At 53.2% G+C, this 22,110-nt stretch overlaps 5 protein-coding genes across 5 annotated transcripts; 1 reads left to right on the top strand and 4 right to left on the bottom strand.

Annotated features, from left to right (window-relative positions):
* Positions 1-106: 106 nt before the first annotated feature.
* Positions 107-1,709, bottom strand: mtr-9 (N amino acid transport system protein; the record flags this gene model as incomplete). The annotated part of the gene is made up of 4 exons (XM_032024596.1): positions 107-756; positions 831-977; positions 1,043-1,476; positions 1,546-1,709. 4 exons carry the CDS (start codon positions 1,707-1,709, stop codon positions 107-109), a joined length of 1,395 nt encoding a protein of 464 aa, XP_031878767.1.
* Positions 1,710-4,170: 2,461 nt separating this feature from the next.
* ustM-0 (Methyltransferase ustM) lies at positions 4,171-5,121 on the bottom strand (the record flags this gene model as incomplete). The annotated part of the gene is made up of 4 exons (XM_066151514.1): positions 4,171-4,173; positions 4,259-4,530; positions 4,600-4,818; positions 4,881-5,121. 4 exons carry the CDS (start codon positions 5,119-5,121, stop codon positions 4,171-4,173), a joined length of 735 nt encoding a protein of 244 aa, XP_066009118.1.
* Positions 5,122-6,755: 1,634 nt separating this feature from the next.
* On the bottom strand, positions 6,756-9,137 carry PHOT2-1 (Phototropin-2; the record flags this gene model as incomplete). The annotated part of the gene is made up of 3 exons (XM_032024594.2): positions 6,756-8,784; positions 8,953-9,052; positions 9,101-9,137. 3 exons carry the CDS (start codon positions 9,135-9,137, stop codon positions 6,756-6,758), a joined length of 2,166 nt encoding a protein of 721 aa, XP_031878765.2.
* Positions 9,138-13,093: 3,956 nt separating this feature from the next.
* Ank3-5 (Ankyrin-3) lies at positions 13,094-19,564 on the top strand (the record flags this gene model as incomplete). Its single annotated transcript, XM_066151513.1, has 4 exons — positions 13,094-15,452; positions 15,510-18,571; positions 18,866-18,870; positions 18,961-19,564. The coding sequence occupies 4 exons, from the start codon at positions 13,094-13,096 to the stop codon at positions 19,562-19,564; spliced, it is 6,030 nt and encodes a 2,009-aa protein (XP_066009266.1).
* A 464-nt stretch (positions 19,565-20,028) lies between these two features.
* CGGC5_v005778 (uncharacterized protein) lies at positions 20,029-20,712 on the bottom strand (the record flags this gene model as incomplete). The annotated part of the gene is made up of 1 exon (XM_032024591.2): positions 20,029-20,712. One exon carries the CDS (start codon positions 20,710-20,712, stop codon positions 20,029-20,031), a length of 684 nt encoding a protein of 227 aa, XP_031878762.2.
* Positions 20,713-22,110: the final 1,398 nt, after the last annotated feature.

The raw sequence follows: 22,110 nt of genomic DNA, 5'->3' as shown, positions 1-22,110 counted from the left end.
ACTTCTTCAATCAAGCAATCATCACGAAAGACAAATGTCTTGGACATAAACCCAATATTAACATTTAAGTAGCTTCTAATGACAATACTGACACAGCGCGCGGCCTTTACGGCGCAGCATTAGACGCGCACGTCCACGGCTTCGTCAGCGACTCGGTCGCGATCGCCTCAATGGACGCCCACAGGCCAAGCACGCAAATGAGGAAGCCCGTGAGGAACAACATAACGTTGGCAGCGAACTTGCAAGTCTGCTTGCCGTCCTTGAACCAGTTGCCATAGTGCATCCACAGCCAGAAGATACCGGGCAGGCCGTACGAGAACCACGAGGCGAAGAGCGCGCAGATGAGGCCCAGCAGCGAGTTGAAGACGGGGATGGACTCGGCGATGACCATGGAGAGGGCCCAGATGCACACGACGATGCCGATCCAGGCGATGGTAGAGATCTTGGTGCGGCGGATCATGTGCTTGGTGTTGCGGAACATCCGCGAGAAGATGTACTTGGCGGCGACGTGGCCGTAGATGACGCCGGCGATGACGATGGTCGGAATGGCGATGCCCCAGATGGCCTTGCGCATGGTCTTGGAGCCGGCGGCGGAGAGGGCGGGCGAGGGCACGTCTGGGCCGACGAAGACGTAGATGACGATGGCGGCGAGGAGGTACAGCGTCGTGTCGGCGATCTGGAGCAGGGCGAGGGCCTTGGGCCAGTCCTCGGGCTTCTTGAACTCGCCGATGACGGAGAAGAAGCAGGAGTGGGAGGCTGGGAGATGGTTTGTTAGCATGCTATTCGGCGTTTTGCGACAAAGACTGGGTAACTCTGGGTTGGTGACTTACAGAAGGCGATGGCGATGTTGGTCACGGCGAGGAAAGCACCGGTGAAGCCGAGCTGGCGGGTGACTTCAATGCTTCCGGATCCGATGGGGCGCTCGGCGGCGACATCACCAAGAGTGATCAACATGGCCAGGGTAATGGAGATGCAGGCTAATTCTCGAGGTCAGCAAAAATGGTTCTTGCGCGACACAAAATGCGACGGGGAATAGACTCACAAGCCATGGACATCCAACTGGTGTACTTGAGCGTTCTCGGGAAGTTGAGGACGGCAAAGACGGCCAGACCGACGACGGCCCATACGATGGTGCAGGTGGACGAGTTGGTCAGGGTGTTCATGCAGATGGTCCAGGTCAACAAATGGCTGCCCATGACGAAAACCTGGAAAATGACCTGCGCCCAACCAAAGACCTCCTGGAACACGCGGCCCATCCCGATAGACTTGCCGATAACCTCAACAGCGTCGCCAAAGTTCTGCACGAAGGGGTATTCCTTGCGGAACTCGGCCAAGACCAGACCGGAATACGTTGAGAGGAAGCTCATGACGAGAATGAGGATGATACCCGGCACAAGACCGACAGTCGCGAGAACGGAAGGCAGCGATAGAATACCCAGGGAGACGGTCTCAGCGATCAGGACGATGCCACCTTGCCTGCGGTCAAGAGTCAGTAATGATGTTCAGATTTGCTGCGACTCGGTTCAAATTTTGGCCTCAACATACCACCAGGTGAGAGTCTTGTAGTCGATGAGCTCGCCATCCTCGCCGGCGAGCACACTGTTGTCCTCCGCCGGGGGCGCGTAGGCCGGCGCGGCGTCGTTTCCGACATCCTTCTTCGTTGACTGTTCCATCTCGGGGTTGCTGCTGACCTCTGTCGCGTTGCCCATATTTGTTCCTTCTAGGTGATGAGAGCCTGGATAGCTCGCCGGTTGATATTAAGGTTTCGAAGAGTCTTGTCGGCCGTCCGGGTTGTTATTGACTGACACCTGCTCCCACGTCACAAAAGTCGAGTGATCCGTCGACTCTGTCTTGGCAAGAGGGAAGAGATTCAAGGTGTGGTCAGAGGAAAGGGAAAAAGAAACCACGGACGTCTGGGGAAACCGCTATTAAGCCAAAGAAGAACCAATTCCACCGGAAACCCTTTCCTATGACTCCCACCCCCGAATCCAGGACCGCAGATTCTTGATATAATCCACCTCGCGCGCCGCGATCGGCCTCTCTCGCTGAAAAAGCAACGAGGCAAAATGTCATACGAGGCATCTGCCGAGGCGATCTCGGCGCGTCCGGTCCACGTTTTCTGGTCCTCACACGCGCCAGACAGCGAGACTGAGGACCTTCACGGACGGGGGGTGGGCGCGCGGGCGGGATGGGCGCTGCAAACGGCCCTTTGCGCCTGCAATGACTCGGTCCCGCAACTCCAGTCCGGCCCACTCGGGCGTGGCGATTTGACGACCTGGACCCTCTGTCTGCCAGGACTGGAGCCTCATGTTCCAACGGAAGCCTTCCGCAACTTCTCTCGTGGAAACTGAAAGCTTGGTCAGCTTCACAAAGTGAGGCCATCGTCAGGTTATTCACGAGTTGCTGCATCTGCGGTCTCGGACTTGGCTGCTCTACATGGCTTCATCAGCAGTTGATGATTCTTGTTGAGTTCCTGTTGACTCAAAGCTAACATGAGCTACCCCAACTTTTCCAAAAAGTCAATCGCCTGATCCAAAAGTCCCCCAAAAAATGCCAATGCAGCATTGACCACAGCATTGACCATGAGAAAAAACTGTCAAATACGCCTCATAAAACTTTTCAGGTGCGCATTACGGTTGCAGGTCCGCCAGTTGGCTAATGTTTACGCTATAATATCCACTTGGCACTACTTTTACTAATGTTGACGTCCCAGTTGGTTTTTGCGCCCCAATTTTCCCCTTTCAAAATTTTCGGCCCTTTTTCCCCGCGTGGTTCCCGTCCCACCGTCATGCGCGTTGCGGTCCCGACCGCCGGTCCTGGGTTGGGCCAAACTTGCGCACTGCCGGTGGTGCGGGAGATTTTCTGGTTTCCCATCACATTCTGCTGCTCATCCTGCGCCGGCCGTCTTCTAGAACCTCGCAGCCTTTCTTTTGCAGATAAACTTTGGAGCGAACGCTTGGGGTGCAGAAGTCTGGCGGGGAACGGTGATCGGCCGACGCAACGTTCCATGTTCGGCGTTGCATGTTGTTCTTATTATGCAATGTAGATACACGTGTCTGTAGAAAATCGCATGGTTTCTCGTAAAAGTGTTGCTGCCTTGTGAACCCCTATCCTGCTTGCCCCGGATCTCAGACGATCCCCGCAACCTGGCAGTAAGATGCGTGGCTGGGAGGGTATTTCCCCATGATCGTTGACACTTGGGGCATGCTCTGTCCCTTCCCTCTATCTGTGTTTTCCCTGCACTTGATAGATGGGGAAATTCTTCGGTATTACGAGAAACTTTGCAAGCACGGGGAAAGCGGTGCGGCTGACCCAGCTCGGAGAAGCTCGTAATTGCTCTCATCTTATGTAAATTTGCCATAAATGCTTCGGTTACGATGCGAAAACGCTGACTTATGTGTCTCTCCCTTACCAATTGTCTTCTATGTTTGAGACATTCACTGAGTTTAGAGACCTCAGACCGTCCGCACTTGTTTCTCGTCAATCTCTAGGCTGGACCGTTTGCAGGGTTTCCAAATGCAGGTACTCATGGCAAACCTGAAGTTACCCTTCGTCACCTTCCGAGGCATACCACCGTTGCGGCTTTGCACGGTGTGTTTCTTGTCTTTCATGTGAACCGAGGCGAGACACTTTCGATTAGGAAGGTTGCATGCAAAGAAGTAGAGCCAACGCCATTTGACATCGGTCACAAGCTTAACTCCTTCGCAACTAGCAACCCGGATGTAACTGCTCTTCTCTTCAGGCCGAGGTCGATTCGAAGCTGCAGTAGCGCGTCGATCTTCTGGGGTTCTCAAGATGACTTCGGTCGTAAGCTATGACAACGTGTAATCTGTTCCCACTCACATCGCCAGCTGCTATTTTTTTCCAACGCCTTCCATGACGTCTCATTCATAAAGTAGGATGTTCGACCTATCCTGGAAAGAGCTCCAATTTAGTAACAATTCCGTTACCTCGATGCGCGAGTACTGAACAATCGATCTATACCCTTACGATCTCCTAAACTCAGGCTGTGCTGTATAAAACATTTTTCACATCTTCTACATTAAGCCTCCAATCAGAGCAAAAACAACTGTACTGTTATCCATTTTGGACTCATTGCCTTCCAGTACTTATCCCAAACAACTTGCAGGGCCTCTCGACCTTACGAGTAGCCGTTCAGCCAATACACGCTCACTTTGACCAATTAGTCGAAACCAGCAACCCAGACATCCATAGACCTAACACCTTTCCGACCCCCTTGTACACCCTTCAAACTCACCTCGCACGCATCACGCGATGCAAGAACCACAGCTCGCTCCCTCTCATTGCTCACATGCTCCTCCACCTCCCTTTCGAAATCGGAACTAAGGCAAGCACCGACTTCCCACTGCCCGTCCAACAGGCCCTCGCCACATTGCACCAGGGCCTCGGTCTCCAACTGCCACCCGGCAGCCAGAGCCAGCTCGGTCAGCCTCTTGGGCCCCAGCACCGTGCGCACGTTAGACTCGCTATCATTCTTGCGACACTCAAACGCCGCCTGGGCGAGGGCACCTAACATATGAGGCTGCGCAGAGGGGTCCGTCGCAACTAACGACCATTCCGCCAGGAGTAGACACTTACTGTGCTGCTTGAGAGCCCGAAACGTGGAGACAATGACTGAGGGGGAAGCAAAGTACCACAGGCAGTGGGCGAGCACTGTTGCGTCAAATGCTTTGCTTTCACTGGTGGAAGAGAGGGAGGAGAGGTAGTCCAAGGGCGCTTGCTGGACCCAGGTAATCCGGCTACCTAGAGGGCCTTGAGAGATGTGACCCTGTGCTTGGCCCAAAGTGTATGGAGCGCCTGTAGGACACATAAGTCAGCTGAAACATGAGGCAGAAGACCAATGTAAACGAAGGACTGACCATAATCCAGCTCAGCCGGATCGACCGCAACCACGGCCCCTTCCTCGCCCACGGCAGAGGCAATGACAGTCGTGCAGTCACCCTGGCCGCATCCTAGTTCCAGAACCCTGGAGCCGGCAGGAATGTTCCAGTGCTGCAGGATTGCCAGGCGATGAACGGTCTGAGAGTGCTGGATGTTGAAGTGTTTGGCATCGTGTAGGGAGACACGGGCGATAGAGGCGGCGTCGAGTTGGGTGGACATATTGAACGGTATGGGGGTTCGATCACGAAACGGCTGTGTTGAGAATGGAAAAGATATGGATGCTGACTATCTTATGGAGACAGGCTTTGGGGGTCGCCTTGTTGGTGCTTACATCAAATGTAAGAACACCCACTCTGTGCCGCAGCGCCATAGACAAGCGCTGCCCTGCTACCCCGCCTTTGCACAACAATGTCGTCCTGTCGTAGTCACTTATTACCGTCTCCTTATCAACCCGAAGCCAAACCTTGGCAAAATATCAATCTGCTTGAAGATTGTATGACATGTCGGACTTCGATTTCTGTTATGTCGCCTTTGGCTGCGGGGTACTTCACACGCACAGAGTCCTTGGGAGGCGGCTTCCAGGAGGTCGCGCAAGCGTTGAAGCTGTACAAAGTGATGGGGAAACGCATGATTGTTGAGTCTTTCTCTTCAGTCGGCCGTTGGAAGGGATGGAGAGGCAGTTGAGCAAACACGGAATGCGCACCTCGACAGCAACATAGACCTGAACCATGACCCCGTGCGGCAGTCCTGAACTTCCGGCTTACTCGTGAAATTCTACCCGGCCAGGCGTGGTGATAGACCTTGGGAGGTGGAAGCATTTTCGCCGCCCTGACCAGCCCCATCCTTGTATCGCCATAGGGGATGCCCTCGAGTTCATACTCAGACAAGGGGTAGGCTTGGTAATCTGACAGTGTAAGGGGAAGAAGGGCGAAATTTGCAGCTGATAGAAGAGGTACTACGAAAGAGAGGTAGAATATTAGCTTAGGCAGTTGCGGGGGCTTAAATAGCGATGCCGTTGTTACGCTATTCTTCATCGACATCTCCAACAACGTGATCGGCTTTCTGAGTAACTTCCATCGGCTGAAGCCCGGCGGGGTCTGGATCAACCTTGAACTTACATGTCCTGTTCTCAAAACAACAGAGCCTGATATTGGTTTCACAGTCGAACTGAAGCTGACGTCGCCTACCCAGCGCTGATAGGGGGGCACCCACACTGCTCTCCAGCTCTCCACCGCGAAAGTGCCCCAGCTGGCAGATCCGACATATAGCATGCGTCACGAAAGAGCATCGACGGCCTGTATGATGTTGCAAAAGTGGAACCACAATTGCTAAGCAGCAATTGCGCCTTATCCTTCGCAATATATGCCGATCAGCCAGGCACGGTGTTGAAGTTCACTTAGGGTTCACTTATAGTGAGTACTCGCCGTTTCACTATGACTCGTGAGGAAAAGCCGTCTCTGCTGATGGGATGAGTAGTCACGGAATTCTGGACAGCGACGAAGAGGGTGTAAGTGCGCTGTGTGGTTAATCTTTGCTTCTAATGAGGCATGTCTTGAGTCACAACCCAAGACTCGCTGCTTTGACAACGACAGACAGCAACAGGAAGGACTTCTCACGCCTCACCACGTTTTCCATGAAGAAGACTCAGAAACCGCCTCAGACTAACGAAATTTTGGAGACGTCCACCCAGGACCGCATTTGCGATTGTCATGTTTGATATATTTGACCGTCGCCGGGGCCGAGGTGTTTCGGTGGTATCTATCTAAACCTTTGTCCCGCTTCCTATTTGATCCCTCCATATTTCCGTTGCGTTATATACATTAATATTACATATAAAATAGTTTGTGCGCGCCTCATTTCATGGGCGTGATGATGAGTACAATCCATTCAACCTTCTCTTCAACGTTTTTCAATGGGGTCCAATAGGTGGTGAGCTTCTCCATCTTTCCAGCCTCGCCGACGAGACTTGCAAACCCAGACCTGCTGACGGGCCTCCCGGGCTTCTTCGAACTTCCATCGGAGTCGTCCTTCGAGGACCTGCCCCCACCGAGACCAATGAGACTGCCCTTGCGGGCGAGGTACCCGCCTCCCAGCATAACGTCCAACGTGGCGGCCTTGCCGTCCCGGATCACGCGCTCGCGCACCGTGTTTTTGAAGCTCTTCGTGACAGATGGCGAGTCGGCCAGCTCGGACAGCACTGTGAAAATGTCCCGGTGCGTGATGCTGTCAGCAACAGGCCCCAGACCGAGAACATCGAGTGCCGCGGCAGAGCAGTAAGCGACGCTCAGTTGAGGCGCTTTCCGCTTGCTTGGGTCGGCCGGCAATGACGACGAGCGTGGCGGGAATCCAGACGGACCCTCCGTGTTTTGAAGAACAATGAAGCGGCTGTAAGCCTCGTAAACGGTTTCGACCTGAGAGCCAAGAGAGAGGCGTTCTTCTGAGCCAACGGTAAGAAGTTGCTCAAGTCCGAGCCCCACTCCCTGCGACGGTGACGCGTTTTCCTGGTTGTTGTTGCCGCCGTTGTTGTGCGTGGCATGCTTTCGGAATGGTTGAAAGAGGCTTTTCTTGGGTCCTTTGTTGTGGAGACTATCCCTGTTGCGGAGGCTTGTCCGACGTTCCGTCTTGCGGTCACGGCTGCTAGTTCGGCTCATCCTCCGGCTGCTTCGAGATTCCCGACCCGAGTTGTCGTCTTTCGGTGTTTCGTCCAGCGCCGGACCAAAGTTGAGGACCCGAACGAGGTCCTTGTAGCCGGTGACATGGTCTGAAACGTCAACCTGTCCTCCGAGGTAGTAGCGGACTTTTCCGGAGGAATCTGTGAGTGGGCAGGTGAAGAGCAAGTTCCAGAAAGGGGTTCCGTCGCGGCGATAGTTGAGGATTAGCTCAAGTGATTCCTCCTCTTGCACCACAGCCTCGCGAATCCTTTTGATGGTGTCCTGGTCGGTAAGGCCACCTTGGAGGAATCTGCAGTTTCGTGGCAAAGCCTCAATCTTGGAAAAGCCGGTGAGCGAAACAAAAGCGTCCGATGCGGCGACGATGGGATTCTCGGGGTTCAAGGCATCGGTGAGACAGAAAGACTCGCCAAGGCCGGGGTACCTGGGACCACGGGTGCCCGACAACGAAGCTGAAGTGCAGAGAGCCAGCTGATGCTTGACATAGGCAGGGAAAATGGAGCGCGCAACTCTCTGTTCTACACAGCGCTTGGATTCTCCAAAGAGTGAGTCGAGGCCGGGCAACACGCATCCAGTCAGTTGCTTCATGTCTGCGTTGAGTGACTTGCTGACAGTGGATGGCAGGTTGGCGGGCGTCGGCATTGATGAAGCCTGCTTTCCAAACTGCGCCAAGCAACGGGAATACTCCTGGACTCGGAGGAGGAACTCGATATCGGGACCACTTCCGCGGCTCGAGGCGAAGTGGAAAAATCGTTGTGACGTCTGCGCATTGCCGAGAATCATCTGGAAAACTTCGCGGCCCAGAAAGTCAGGGATAGGCAGCGTCTCGGTTGGCTCCGCTTCCATCACGGGCGGTCCGAAGCTCCGGCGCAAACTCGTGGAGATACTGTCGAGGCTTGTCCACGTACCGGGGCCGAATGTTGGCGATCTCGGGGAGCCATCGGGGTTGTAGTCGGTGTAACGGCGGAAAGCGTCTTCGTTTGTATGTAATGTCAAGCCGGAGTTGCTTCTCAAACGGAGGGACATCTTGCTCGGTCGGACACTGCGGGGGGTCGCGGGCGGCGAGAAAGTCATGGTAGGGACTGGTAAACACGAAGAGGGCGGCGGGGTAATCTTCATGTTCGGGTCCATCAGGCCCTTTGGGCTGTGGTTGTAATCATTGTCGTACGGTGGCGTCACCGGCGATCTCCTGGACATAGAAGACATGTTTTTGCTGTAATTTGATAGTAATGAGCGTCTGCAAATGAGTGTGTAGTGATTGTAATAGCCGTCTGGCAGGCTGGGCCGAAAGAAGGAAAAGAAAAGAAGATGAGATTAAAGAAGATTGGTTTCCAAGTAGATCAAAATCAGACGTTGGACAAAGGCTACCGTTGCATCATACCTTGAGTAAAGAAACAGAGTGACGGACGCCGATACCACATGCCACCACGGAGCAAGAGGGGTTGTTCCTCTGGAGATGGAAAAGACGGCGGTCCCAGATGCTTATAGAAGAGGCAGCAGTGGGCAGATCCTGACTCGCACAGGCAGACTTCTCTTTGGTGTTGTGGCAGGCTTGTCAAACGCCATGGCAAGTAGGATGTCTTAGGGCGACGCCACGAACTTGCGGGGGAAAGTCGGGCACGCTGTACCCCGTAGCTCGCCCAGGAACAAACGGACACGACAGACGGCGTCCGCTCAGCGGCCCTGGGTATTTCCCACAGTGAACGTTGATCTCGGGAGATGCATGAACGCTCGCAGTAAGCCGGTATAAGGCGCGAGAAGCGTCGATCAATGGCATGTCGGCAGGGCAGGTGCAGGTAGGAACGGGGACGCATTGCCTGCCTTGTCGATTTCAAGGGCCAGGCTAAGCATCGGTCTGTCGTTCCAGGCTCCGGCACCAGGGGTGTTGCTATTGCCAGCTGCGCGTGGTAAAAAAAGCAATAGGCCGTGCGTCATGGTTGGTTCGTCGAGCTGATGATGGCGGCGTCGAGAAGTCGGTATCCCGGGCCTCTTTTTGGGACGAGTGCTTTGTGTTGGCGCTAAGATAAACAGAGGGATTGGCAACCATGCCATCTAAAGTCTGGCGGGGATGACGGAGAGCAGCGAGGACGACCGAGACGAGCAGGGTTGACCAGGGAATTTTGGGCCACATGGTAGGCGATCTCCCGCCATTGCGTGACGATGGAGTAGCACGGGGCCCTATTTCGAGCGTGGTCGACACACCCAGACCGCCTGGTTGGGACACCTGTCCCTGTCGTGGGCATGATATGAAGGGGTTCGACGCCGTTGCGACGCTTTGGCCGGTGGCGGCGATGGCGGCGGTGGAATGTCGCATGCTGCAGCCGGTGGGCACATTGGCACAAGAGCTTGAGTGGGTGCGGATTTGGCGACGCGCAGAAAGCGGCGGTCAACAGGCGACGAGGCGGGCATGCTGAGAACAAGGCAGGCCATGCAGGCGGTGTTGGGATTGTCCCTGACAGTATCCGTCCCGAGGACCATACGGACACGCGAACGGGGGGCAATGATTCGGCCAGGCGGATGGGAATAGGGCGGGATCCCGTGCCGGCGTTTCATCATAATGAATGTTTCGGCTGCCATCGACATGTCGCAGATGCAATGGGACATGTCGCTTCTTGGAGACGAACGGCTGGAACCCATCACGGAATAGTCTGGTTGTTGGGGGCGGCGTCATTCTCGGCCGGGAGACAACGGTACCCGCGAGACGGCTCCATTTGGTTGCGAGGTGACTCCGAGATGGCCTTCGTAGTTCGTGGTGGTGCGGGCAATTGGTGGTGGTGTGGCCCGGTGACCGTCGCGGCTAGAACAGAACGGTGGTCGCTTCGAACGAGGAGCTCCAAAATGGGGGGAGCGGAAGACGGAGACGAAGACGTAGACGACGCGCCTAAAAGAATAGAAGAGCTAGAGACGGCTGTGCGTTTGGGCCCCGGGTGTATCAGGTCTTGGTCCTCCCGGCTGACTGCCTCGCTCATTTGGGGGCCGTCTTCAGGTGTGAAGCGATCGACAAACAGTCCGGCCTGCTCTGATGGAAGTCTGGCGAGAGGTCCATGCTGGCGATGTTGACGAAGACGGCGATTTTAGGAAAGAATGGAAGATGAGGATCATTCGTCTCGTCCGGGCGGGAGATACGATCAGACGGTGCTTGCAGGGATCGCAGCTACAGGAAGACGGGAAGCCAGGTTCGGACGAAAGAGGCGGCGGTCTGTGTAACCGCGCTAGATGTCGTTTTTTCGGTGCCTTTTTCCACTGTGCAGTCGAATTGGCCATCGGAGTGATTGTTGGTGTGGTAGTGGTGTTGGACTTGGTGTTGAGGAGGGGAGAAAAATTGGGGAAAGCGAGGCACAGTCCAGAAACCTCGCCACACATGGCAAGCCACACTGTCCTCGTAGGGCGAAGGGCTGGGCCTTCCTGCCAACGCCTCAAACAGTCTTTCTTTCTCATCCGTCAAGCCTCACCGGTAGACACCACGTCCACACCTCTGCGCAACGCCCGCCGTTAAGCCGTTGATGCCTTGTCTGTTTCCGTCGAGACACCTAATGGCACTTTCAGGAATGCACGAAAAGCAATTCTGTCACAAAGTTTAATCCTTTGGATGGGCAATGGCTGAACATCAGTCACTACAGACAGGGCTTGAAAGCGCCCATCATCCACCGCCTGGCACCGGTGAGATTGTGGGGAACCCCTGCGTCAATCAGTGGATATTGTGCGAGACTGCGTGCTCCTGAGTCCCGACTAGTAGTCTCATCCTTGGGGGAGAGATCTAAGGCTGGGCATCTTGAATGCAAGACATGGCTATGGCTGGATGTTGCATGAGCCAAGCTTCAGATGGAGAACGGAGAGCGCAGACGGATTTATTCGATCACTGATCGTAGAAACATGCACTTTTCATCACTACGGACTCATACTAGTCACTAAATACACATTGGAGCGTCATTCAAGGTCCACTCGCTGGTTCGTTCCACGGAGTTTCCTCCGTGGAACGAAAACATGGTAGCCATTTCCCATTCGAGAAACCTGCAAACCACGAACGACCAGTTTCGACTCAGTTCTGCTCCCGGACATGAGCTCAGATCACAGAGTGCTCATCAGCCCCGGGACCTAACAAAAGCTCTCCGTCATTGAGGACCGGGAACAGGCCATCGGTGTGCCGCCATTCCATCAGCCCGGGCCTCACGAAAGCACGTTCTCCTCAACGCACCTCACGAGACCATTCATAACAGTGTCATTGACCTTCAGTCATAACTACCGGACTTGACAGCTTCAGTTATTTAAGCTGCCGCTAGCCACACACAGGCTTGATCCGGTCTGGAGATCCATATTTCTTATTACGAAATCAAATAAACATACGGTGGGTGGTAGAAATTGGCTGAACCAATGTTAATGGGGGAATCATGTAAGATTTCGCTTTGCAAAGCAAAGCACTTCTGTCTGGACAGTATCTTCGATTAATCTCGAGAACAAACCTCTGCTGGGAAATCCTCCGCCTAGCGCCGATGGCTACATTGGCGATCCGGACATTCTCTTATCGGCAAGCTGTGCCGTCTGCAAAATGATGAAGAATGATGTAGTAGTGCAGAAACGCTCGTCCCTTCTGCATCTTGAAAGATTCTGCATAACATGGTCGATGAGGTATGAACACTTGAACAAGTGCTTGCAGCTTGTAAAATTTATTTTTTTTGTCCGAAATTATACTCTCATCAAATTCCCGTCAGCGTCGTCGTTGTCCTTTTCGTCGTCATCGTTGCATCTATTGTTGTCGTTACTTCTATACTCATCGTTATTATCGTTATAGTTATCCTCGTCCTCGTCCTTGTTATCGCTACCGCTACCGTTGTTTTCGATGGGAGTGTTTAAGTGCACAGGAAAATTAGGCGGTCTGGAAACAATTGACTAATGTTTTTCTTACAAACTATTGATGGGAAACGAAAGTATACAAAATATAGAGCCCTTGACTGCGAACATCCTGATGAAATAAATTGACAACTGACTTTGTCTTTGAAGGCTGAGATCCTATCCCATATCCTCGATGCACAACTCCGTACAAATCGATAAACTTCTAGTCTATTTAAGAAGGATTGTCAAATACTCAAGACACCTGCAAGCTTCACCTTATATTCACCCAAATACCAAAAATGCAGGCCCAATCTGAGGAGGTCCAAGCTCCCGTGGTGCCATGCCGCCTTACATAATCTGTGAGCTGTGTGACCGACCGCTAAAGTCAGGCGGAGCCGTGCTGTATCCTGCCTATGATTGCGGCCCCTATTGTCGCCAGTCGCCGCCTGAAAAGCGCGACTGCCCTCCGGGACGGAACCTAAACATCCCGACCCTTGATCGTCGACGAGACGTCCTCCTTCCTTCCACGTCCTCACTTGCCCAAGCCATCGCCTACCCCGCGGTCTCAATTGGCCTCAATCTCCCACCTCCCAGGCCTCCGGATGGTATCGAATGCTCTTCGCAATCACAGAGTCCGAGCCAGACTACCCACCTAGGCTCGCCGACGGGTGTCCGTCGTCGCCGCCGCCAGCATGGACGCTAGCCCCGAGCGAGATTGGGCCAAGGTTCTGGAGGAGGTCCACGCGAAGACCTTCTCGGCGTACCTCTCGCTTCGCCAACGTGCCGTGAACGACGACTCGCAGCCGCTTCGAGATGTCGTCACTACTCTCAGGCTGCTTGTCGGTGCGACGCAGAGCCTAGCATTGCTTGTTGAGGAGCTCCGCATGCGAGAGCTGGACTTCCTGTTCGACGGACCGAAACCTGGTCGCAACCTGCTTGACACATTGGATGGCACTTTGAGCGACTTGGACCAGGCTACTCAGGGGGAAAATATTAACGAAAAAATCCTTGTCAATCTTCGCGCTAATTTCAGCGGCCTCAGAACAGCGGCAGCTACCGACCACCACCTTGACTTCGAGCTTTGCTTATCCACCATTGGGTCTCCATCTGTCGTAGAACAACGGCCTCAGCCTGCGCTGTCTACATTGAATGACCCTCACCATCATGACAACTCCTACAACGATGCTCTAGCATGTGTCGAGCAGATCTGCGGCCCCGATGTTCAGCTAGCCAAGCCAGGTGAATACTACGTGTACAAGGCGAAGCTGGCGGAGAGAGATGTGGAACGGCCATCCTATGGCACGTACGCGCTGAGACTGCCAAAGCTTGTCGAGAAGCACTGGGGAAGTATTCGCCGAGACGAGAGTATTACTCCCGAAACGGCACAGTATGCCTTCCAATCCGATTTCAAGCACCTTTTCTCTCCAAAACTGAAGTCAGGGAACTTTGAGAACTGGGTTCTCGAATACGCGCGCCAACAGTGGCCCGAACGATTCGATCCCACGTCCCCGAACTTTTCGACGAAACCTCTTGTGCGTTTGATGTCACAAGTTTCCGACCCTTCGCTTCGTCCTATTCACGTCGCAGCTGCGTTGGGCATGGCCGAAGTTTGCCGGTGGCTGATATCTGCCGACCCAGAGTCTGTCCGAATGAGGAGCCCCTGGGGAACACCGTTCTACTGCGCCTTACTTGGTCCCAATGCTTTCCTCGGACGCGTGGCAGATCCAGTGGAGCTCTTAGCAGACATGCGCACTCCGATCAATCAAAATGGGACCCTCGTCGTTCTCCAGAATGCCGGTGGCGCATTGAAAGGGACTGATTCTTCAATTATTGGGCCAAGTCAAGATGAGCCTGTGTCTCTGGCTACCTTGGCATTTCTTGTGTGCAACTTTCTTCGGTCACCAGAGAAATTTCTCAACATCATGGATCACAACCCCGACGTCTTTTTTTTCGACGACCGTTTCCTGACATTGTTTCGCTCAAGTCGCTCAGAGAGATCAACATTGAAAAATTGGCCAATCCCATTTCCCCCGATCTGTCTCAATTTCCTTGGCAGTGTTCTACCGGTAATCCTGGACAGAGCCGTCATCAACTATGACAGCTACAACGATATGTCAATGTTAGCCACGGGTGTGTACGACATGATTGGGTTTTGCGATCTTGTACCGGAATATCTCCAGCGAGCCTCTCCACTTCTGGACATCACCCCCAAGGCTTACACTTCGCTCGTTCGGGAGGCAGTCCAGGATCGTGAGGTGGACGTTGTTCGAAGACTCACCGAAGATCCGCGCTGGGACCCAAACGCCTTCCTCCACAAAGAGATACCATCTTTGCACCCGACCGGTGATTCTTCTGACGTTCCGGATAAGGGAACATCCATTTTACATTGGGCCGTGGAATCCGATGACCTGGCTTTGACCCACCTCATACTGAACTCTGGATCGAATGTCCACGTCCGGAACCCAAGGAATCAAACACCATTGTTGTTGTCTGAATCTCCCGATGTCTTCAATCTTCTCCTAAGTCATGGAGCACAAACGACTGATACTGATGAGGACGGGAGAAACATCTGGCACGTTGCAGCGGCGAACTCCGACATTGATCTGATCAATTGCCTTCTCGAGAACGACGAGAATCAGGATCAGAATCTGAGGGCAAGGATGCGTGGGGGACAGACTCCAATTGCTCAAGGCATCATCTACCCATTCAAGCAGATGATTAAAGGTCCCAAGTCGTCACCAAAACCACCATTCGGGGCTTTGCATCTCCTCAAGTGGTGCAAGAAAGACCCGGTTTATCTTCGCAGCCCGAAGCCTCTGCTATTCCTAGCAGCCGAATGGGGCTCTGAAGCTTTGGCGTCAAGCCTGCTCGAGTTTGGTGCGGACCCCAATGCTGTTGACGACCACGGCCGGTCTGTGCTACATTATTTGAACGCATCTGCAACGCCAGAGCTTGTACGGACGCTCAAGAAGGGTTGCAAAGCGCCGGCTCTAGACAATCGTGGACTGTCACCAGCGGAAACGATATTTGCCGCTTTCAATCTCGAAAAGGGTGGGCGTCTCTCGAAAAAAGCCCGGAACCACCCAGCGTACTCTGAGCCGCTCAAAGCTTCAGCGTACGAATGTCTCCTCACGCGAGATGTTCTCGTCTCGCGTAATGCATCTGGGGCTGGCCTCTGGGAACGCTTCGTGACGACGGTGATCGCCGAGTGGAGCCCTCGCTGGCCAGAGGGGTTGGATACTGGACCGTCTATCCTGACGGCACTCAATGCTCTAGTCAAGATGTGGGCACTAGCCGACTACGAAACCTCCACGCAAAGTTCGGCACTGTTTCCCATCGTTTACACTTGGATTGAAGGCTTACCCACTCATTCCGAGGTTCCGCCATGGATGGGGGATGTCTTTGGCTGTATCTTGAAGGCGTCGGGTTTCAAAGATTCTCTGAAGGCTTCCCCCGAAGCCATCACGTTGCTCAAGGCTTGCATACAGCAAGGCAGAGGCGACCTTGTGCCTAAGCTTCTAAAAGTGGGTATCTCTGTCCATGAAAGGGTAGATGGTACTTCAGCGCTTGAAGTGGCGTGTCAGGGTGAAGAAACATCTCGCTGCAATCTTGAGATGTTCGAGAATATACTATCTCACGCGGAAGTAGAACGGCTCAATGAGGTCGAAGAGGGAGGGACCGGCTTGTTAGAATGGCTGTTGGAGGACTTGGTATCATCACGAGATAAGAAGCTATCCTGCCTATTGGATTATGGATGCGACCCAAATGCCGGCGTTGGAGTCCGTGGCACCCCTATTGTTCTGAACTACATCTCGGGCAACCAGATCGATGGTGCCAGGACGCTTCTCAGACACGGTGCAGACCCTTCAGCTACCGATACATCCGGTAGAGACTCGGCACTTACAGCGGTATCAGTTGGGTCCCTCCGTCTTGTCGTATGCCTGAAGAACTTTTATTATGCGGATATCTATTGGGCTAGAACGTGTACTTCCCAATTCGAGGTAAAGTCTGTTGCCGGGTCTAAGCGTACCATCATCTCAAACACTTTCAACGCCCTACACATTGCCTCGATCGGCGGCCACGAGGCTATTGTGGACTTTTACATCAAGGAACTAAGACTCTCAACCAATGTAGCCACGCTGCATGAGCGATGGACGCCCCTCCACTGTGCCGCCCTCGGCGGCTCGACATCCTGCATGCGAGTACTCATCGAACACGGTGCGGACCCTACGAGAGAAGATTACCAAGGCCGGACACCGCTCATGATCGCCGTTGAGGCCGGCGATACCGAGGCCGTGCGGTTGTTGCTGAAGCCTTGCTCGGCGAAGATGGCGATCGAGAAACCTTTCTTGCGTGCTCTTGAAATTGGTTACGGGGTGTTGCTTGGGCTATTCGCCCCTTACTTGACGACGCTTCTTCCTCGACTCACACAAACACCAGACGAAGATCAGGCGTCCCGGGGCCACCTAGCTGGGGCCATTCTTGAAGCACTGATCACAGAGGGAGACAAGACAGCATGGAAGACCTGCGAAAGAGTCTTGGAGTATCTGGATCCTGCAGCCTTGAATGACATTAGGCTGTCCTGCGGAGAATGCTCCCCTGTCGTGTTCGCACTCAGGTCGGGCTGCTACAGGACCTGTCTTCGCCTTCTACAACATGGCATGAGACCAGAAGTCATGACTAAGCAGTGTCCTCGTCATCTCCATGCACCACCCTCATCTGCGCATGAGAACTTTCACCCATGTACTGTCTTACACTTGGCTGTACATCGCCTGTCTGAGAAGAGGTCTCCCAAGCGGCACATACACGAAATTGTCCAATTTCTCCTTCTTCACACCGACTGGTATCAACACCCGATAAGTCCGATACACTATGCTGCCATTTGCAGGAATGGGGCTGCAAATGCCGCCTTGCTGGCTATTCTGGCGCACCTGAAGATGTACTCCTCCAGATACCAAGACATGGTGCCGGAAGGCCAGTTTCGAATCACTGACCGAACGAACCCAGACCGCGCCTGGGCGCACAATCAGCAGAAGGTTCTCTCCCACTTTTTCAACCAACGTATTTCCTCCGATGCGTTTTCGCCGGAATTCGAAAAGGGCGATTCCCCGCTGCTCCTGGCAATTAGGGTGAAATCATCGACATCCATGCAAATCATCCAGATACTGGTGACGCACGGCACCGATCTGTCCGATGGCAACGCTACAACCCCACTCCACGAAGCGGCCGGCAACAACTTTGTCGAGGCTGTCGAATATCTTCTACAGGTTGGGGCCAACTGCAGCCTTCGGGACGTAGATGGCTTTACTCCTTTGATGGTCGCCGTTGCTGAAGGAAATCTTGACACAGCGAAGGTACTCGTCAGTCACGGTGCCAGCATACACGTGCGGGATGCACATGGCACGGGGCTACTGGGTATTGGTGCAAAGTCCAAGAATCCGGCCGTCTTGCAATGGCTGCTCGTTGTTGGGCTAGATCCGTATGAACCGGATCAGCAGAATCTCACGCCGCTCCACTGCGCATTATGCAATGTTCATCTTTCCAGCTTCGTTTTGAACTACGGCTTTGACCTTTCAAATATCGTACGCGGCGGCGGCAAGGACTTCCTGGCTGAGTTATTCACCCAGACAAGGGCGTCAGAGAGCCTTGCCAAGCTACTGAAGCGGCTTCCAACAGAGGAGAGGTTAGCTTTGGTCAATCTTTCTCTGGAAGACCCTTTTACGCCTCTCTGCCGCGCGATTGTGGAAGACAACCTGTATCGTGCCCGCGTGCTCCTGGAATATGGCGCAAGACTTGACGAAGAAGGAGCGTCTGAGGGATCTGCGTTGATGTTGGCGTGCTCATACGGACGGATGGAATTTGTTAAGATGTTCGTCCATCTCGGCGCCAGCATTTCACACGTGGCTCACGCTGCCGACGGGCAACGTGTGTTCAGAAACGCCTTGGCCTTAGCAGAGCCATTCCCTGGGATAGTGAGATGGCTTCTTGTGGAGAGACATACATCGCAGCGCAGACTCAGGGGCGTTGACGCCGAGGCGATGGATATCGACCAGGCAGTGAAGCCTTGGGCTGGCGTTTGCATTGCGGAATACGACGTTTCGGAGACGGGGATGATTGTTGCTCGCGCGGCGAGGGAGTCGAGCTTGGATTATGTCAAAAGGCTTGAGGGCGTACGAAGGGGACTGAGAGGTACGGTCTTGAGGGATGTCCAGCTGGAACACTAGAATGACAGAGCCAGGTAAATTTCTCAGTAGATTTAGCATCCGTCAACTTCTCATGCAAGGAGTTGTGTCCAGGAGGACCTCATGAGAAAGAACTAATTGGAAATCATAAAAGATCAGGATTGGTAATGCGATCTTGAATATCCCTCAAAGTACCTCTTGATGAGCAGTGTTTCTATCTCGGAATATTTGGCGATGAAAGATCCCGTGAATTTGATTGGTAATTCAGAGCCACGATCATAGTTAGTGTAAGTCTCCGAGACAGTCTTCATTAGCAATCAGTTTGTTGCATCCCCTGTATAAAATGGATTACAATCATTCTCACTTCAAGCTCTTAGTCCTACTCATCATCTACCGCCCCAATCTCTCCCTGAACCCCTTTTCACCAACACGCCCTCCACAATGGCCAACATCACCCTCTACAACGCCTCCATCCCCCACTTCAAAACCGGCCTCGCCGTCCTCTCCCGCATCCTCGCCAAAGCAGCCCTCCACTTCCCCGACTCCCCCGACTCCATCCTAACCGCCACGCTCATCGAGGGCATGCTCCCCCTGCCAGGCCACGTCCTGCTCGTCTCCAACATCGCCAAGAAGTCGCTCACGCGCATGGCCGGGATCACAGTCGACGTGTGGCCCGACGATGAGGATACGGTGGAGAAGCTGATTGCGCGGTGCGAGCGCACGATTGCGCTGCTGGACAGCGTGGCGCCGCGGGACGTCGACGGGCACGAAAGGGATGCGGTGGAGTTCCGGCTCGGGGGGTATGAGTTGAAGATGACGGCGGAGGAGTATTTGATGAAGTATGCGGTGCCGTTTTTTGGGTTCCATTTGGGGCTGGTGTATGCGATGCTCCGGATGAAGGGGGTTGAGTTGGGGTTTGCGGACTTTTTGATGCCGGGGGTTGGGCCGTTTTTAGTCGGGGATGCGCACAACGGCAAATGAGAAAGATGTTAGCTGAACATGTACTCATTAATTTGCGTCCATATTTCTACTATAGGATCCATCATGCAACTTTCTAAACCTAGGTTGTAGGTCTGATGAGAAAAATAGCTTTGGCCAGGAAAGAGTGCCAAACGGTTCTTGGTACCCGAGGAAGGCTTGCCCCTGGTGATATATATAATTGTAGGGTCATCGATCAAATCAGTCAAATCAATTGGCTTTCCCCTACGTACAGAGCTCGATCATAAGGCTGTCAATGAGGTGGATCCACAGGCGGCAAACTGTGGAAAAAGAGTTAGGAGGGATGAAGAGTACAGAGCTCGATTGATGCTGTCCCGAAGGATCAAGGCACTACAAGCGCTTAACCCCTCCGATTTGATGAGCATGTAATACTTGCTTTAAGTGCCTCGATTGCATTGTACCATCTGTGTCTATATGCCACTTCTTCAAAATGCCCGCTCGTAAGACTACCTCTCTTGGGAATTAGGGAGTGCCAGGATTGGATCGAGATTTTCAGCTAGATCGTTTTGCTCCTCCTCTTCTAAGTATGTGGACTTAGTGATGTATTCATTAACCTTGTTCGCTTCCGCCACCTTTCCAAAAATACGAAGACGTTGTTCCAGCTTCCCGTACTTGCTCACAAGCTGAGTATCTGCCCGTTCTATCAAAGCTTCATCTTCGGCATTTACCAACACGTACCCAGTCGCTTTGATGCTCTCCTTCAACGGGAGTATGCTGACCTCTATCTGCCCACGCTCTGCGTAAGCTTTGCTGATGTTGAAGTTGACCCACGCGTAGTGTTGCATGTCTTCAAGGCCCCATTCACTTAGATGACGCCCTCCATTTGAAGACACGAGGCGAATGATGATACTGTTGCTAAGCTCGAAGATGCGCTCTGAAGTGCTGAACAGGCTTGCGGCTCCCAGTTGCCACAGGGCTACGAACAACGCTTCGTCTGAAAACTCGCCGAATTGTTGGGCGGTGCCTTGAAGGATATTGCTGCAGCTCGAAATGAGTTGCTCACACGCTTGCGACCCTCTGTCGATATTGCGAACTCTGATTGCTCGCATGCGGGTGGAAACACTCGTCAAGCCGTCTTCCCCTCGCAGTTCAACGTAGCAATCAGCCGCAATGTCGTGCATTTCCTCCATTATGTGTGAAATCTGCAATGGTGCTTCTGTGTTGAGCTGATGCATCGCCTTTGCCACATGTGTGATGGGCTCGTTCTCTCTTTTCAATTGTAGCAACTGATGAAGATGGCAGAAATATGTTCCCAGCAGTTCTTCGGTCGGTAGCTTGCGTGGGATGTCGAAGAAAAACGCCTGATAAGTTTCAATCGGCTGGTCCTCGACAAAGCGTTCAAGACGTCGAAAGGATTGTCGCCAGATAGCCCACGACTGTCGATCATTTGCGGTACCATGCATATGCTTTGCATTTTTGAAATGGCGACTCAATCGATCTCCAGAGGGCTCAAGCAACGTATGCTTGCCTCTTTCATTCCATCTAGAGTTGAGCCGAGAATTTCCCAGGATGAGATCTCTGAGATTAGAGAAGAGCACGTACTTGAGCTCTGCCACCCGATTCACATGGCAAATTTCGAAAAACCGCAACACAGCGGGCTCTGGGACGCGCGAACTGCTGCTGCTCGCAAATTCCAGTTGGCGCCGATGTGCCCGTCTGCAGGTGGCCCTGGCTCTGCCTGGGAATCTCTCGATGATTTTGTCAGGGTTTCGGCGTGCTTTTGTGTTGTACTTCGGCCAGTCCCAGTTTTTGAACCGCCTTTTGTACATTCTCTCACTGCGCCAAGATGTGTTAGGACTTTCATTCAAAATGAGTGTTCAATGCCTCCTTACGTAGCAGAGATACCATGCTTTTCCTTCATGACGTCGATGACATCTTTTAGCGTGCGATTCTCGACGAGATAAAGACCTCGAATAATCTCTTTCATGGCCTCCCAAGGAATCTATCGGTCACTGGTTTGCGTTGGTAGCGACATTCTGATTGGTTTATTGAGGAATATGCTGGGTACTGCAGGAAGTAGTAGTATTGCAGAATTTAAGACGGCAGAAGGTGGAGTGTCTGGTTTGTTGGGTGGGTGAGGATTGGTAGCAGAAAGAAGGCTTTACAGCAAAAGTATGGGATCTGATGACTCTGGGAGTGAAGTCCACCAAGAAACTTTACTTCTGACTAGAGATACTATGAGGGAAGTTGAGTGATATATGTGGGTGAAGTAAAGGCATAAATATCTGGGAGAGGGAATGGCGGCGCAGGCGCATCTTGCCTGCCAAAGCTGAGTTGAGGCAACCAAGTGCGTTGCGATGCAGGGGCCTTTCGGTCGTTTGGCCATACCAACCTTATTTCGATTCTTCACCGAAAGGACCCTACACCACCATAGCCATACGTGTAAGACGTGATGACCTGAGAGCCTGATTGGAAACCAAGTTACTGGATGTACTCTGTTTAGCTTGATATGGTCTAGCAGCAATGGTGGTGCGCAGTGCCCCCTTTCCTGCGTAAGGTATATTCGCTAGTTGACGAATTGAGCGATA

The sequence above is a fragment of the Colletotrichum fructicola genome, assembly GCF_000319635.2.
Source record: "Colletotrichum fructicola Nara gc5 chromosome Unknown KSG_Nara_v1_contig03, whole genome shotgun sequence".
Classification (NCBI taxonomy): Eukaryota; Fungi; Ascomycota; class Sordariomycetes; order Glomerellales; family Glomerellaceae; genus Colletotrichum; species Colletotrichum fructicola.
The sequence above is the reverse complement of the archived record's forward strand: the minus strand, read 5'-3'. Positions and strand labels throughout refer to the sequence as shown.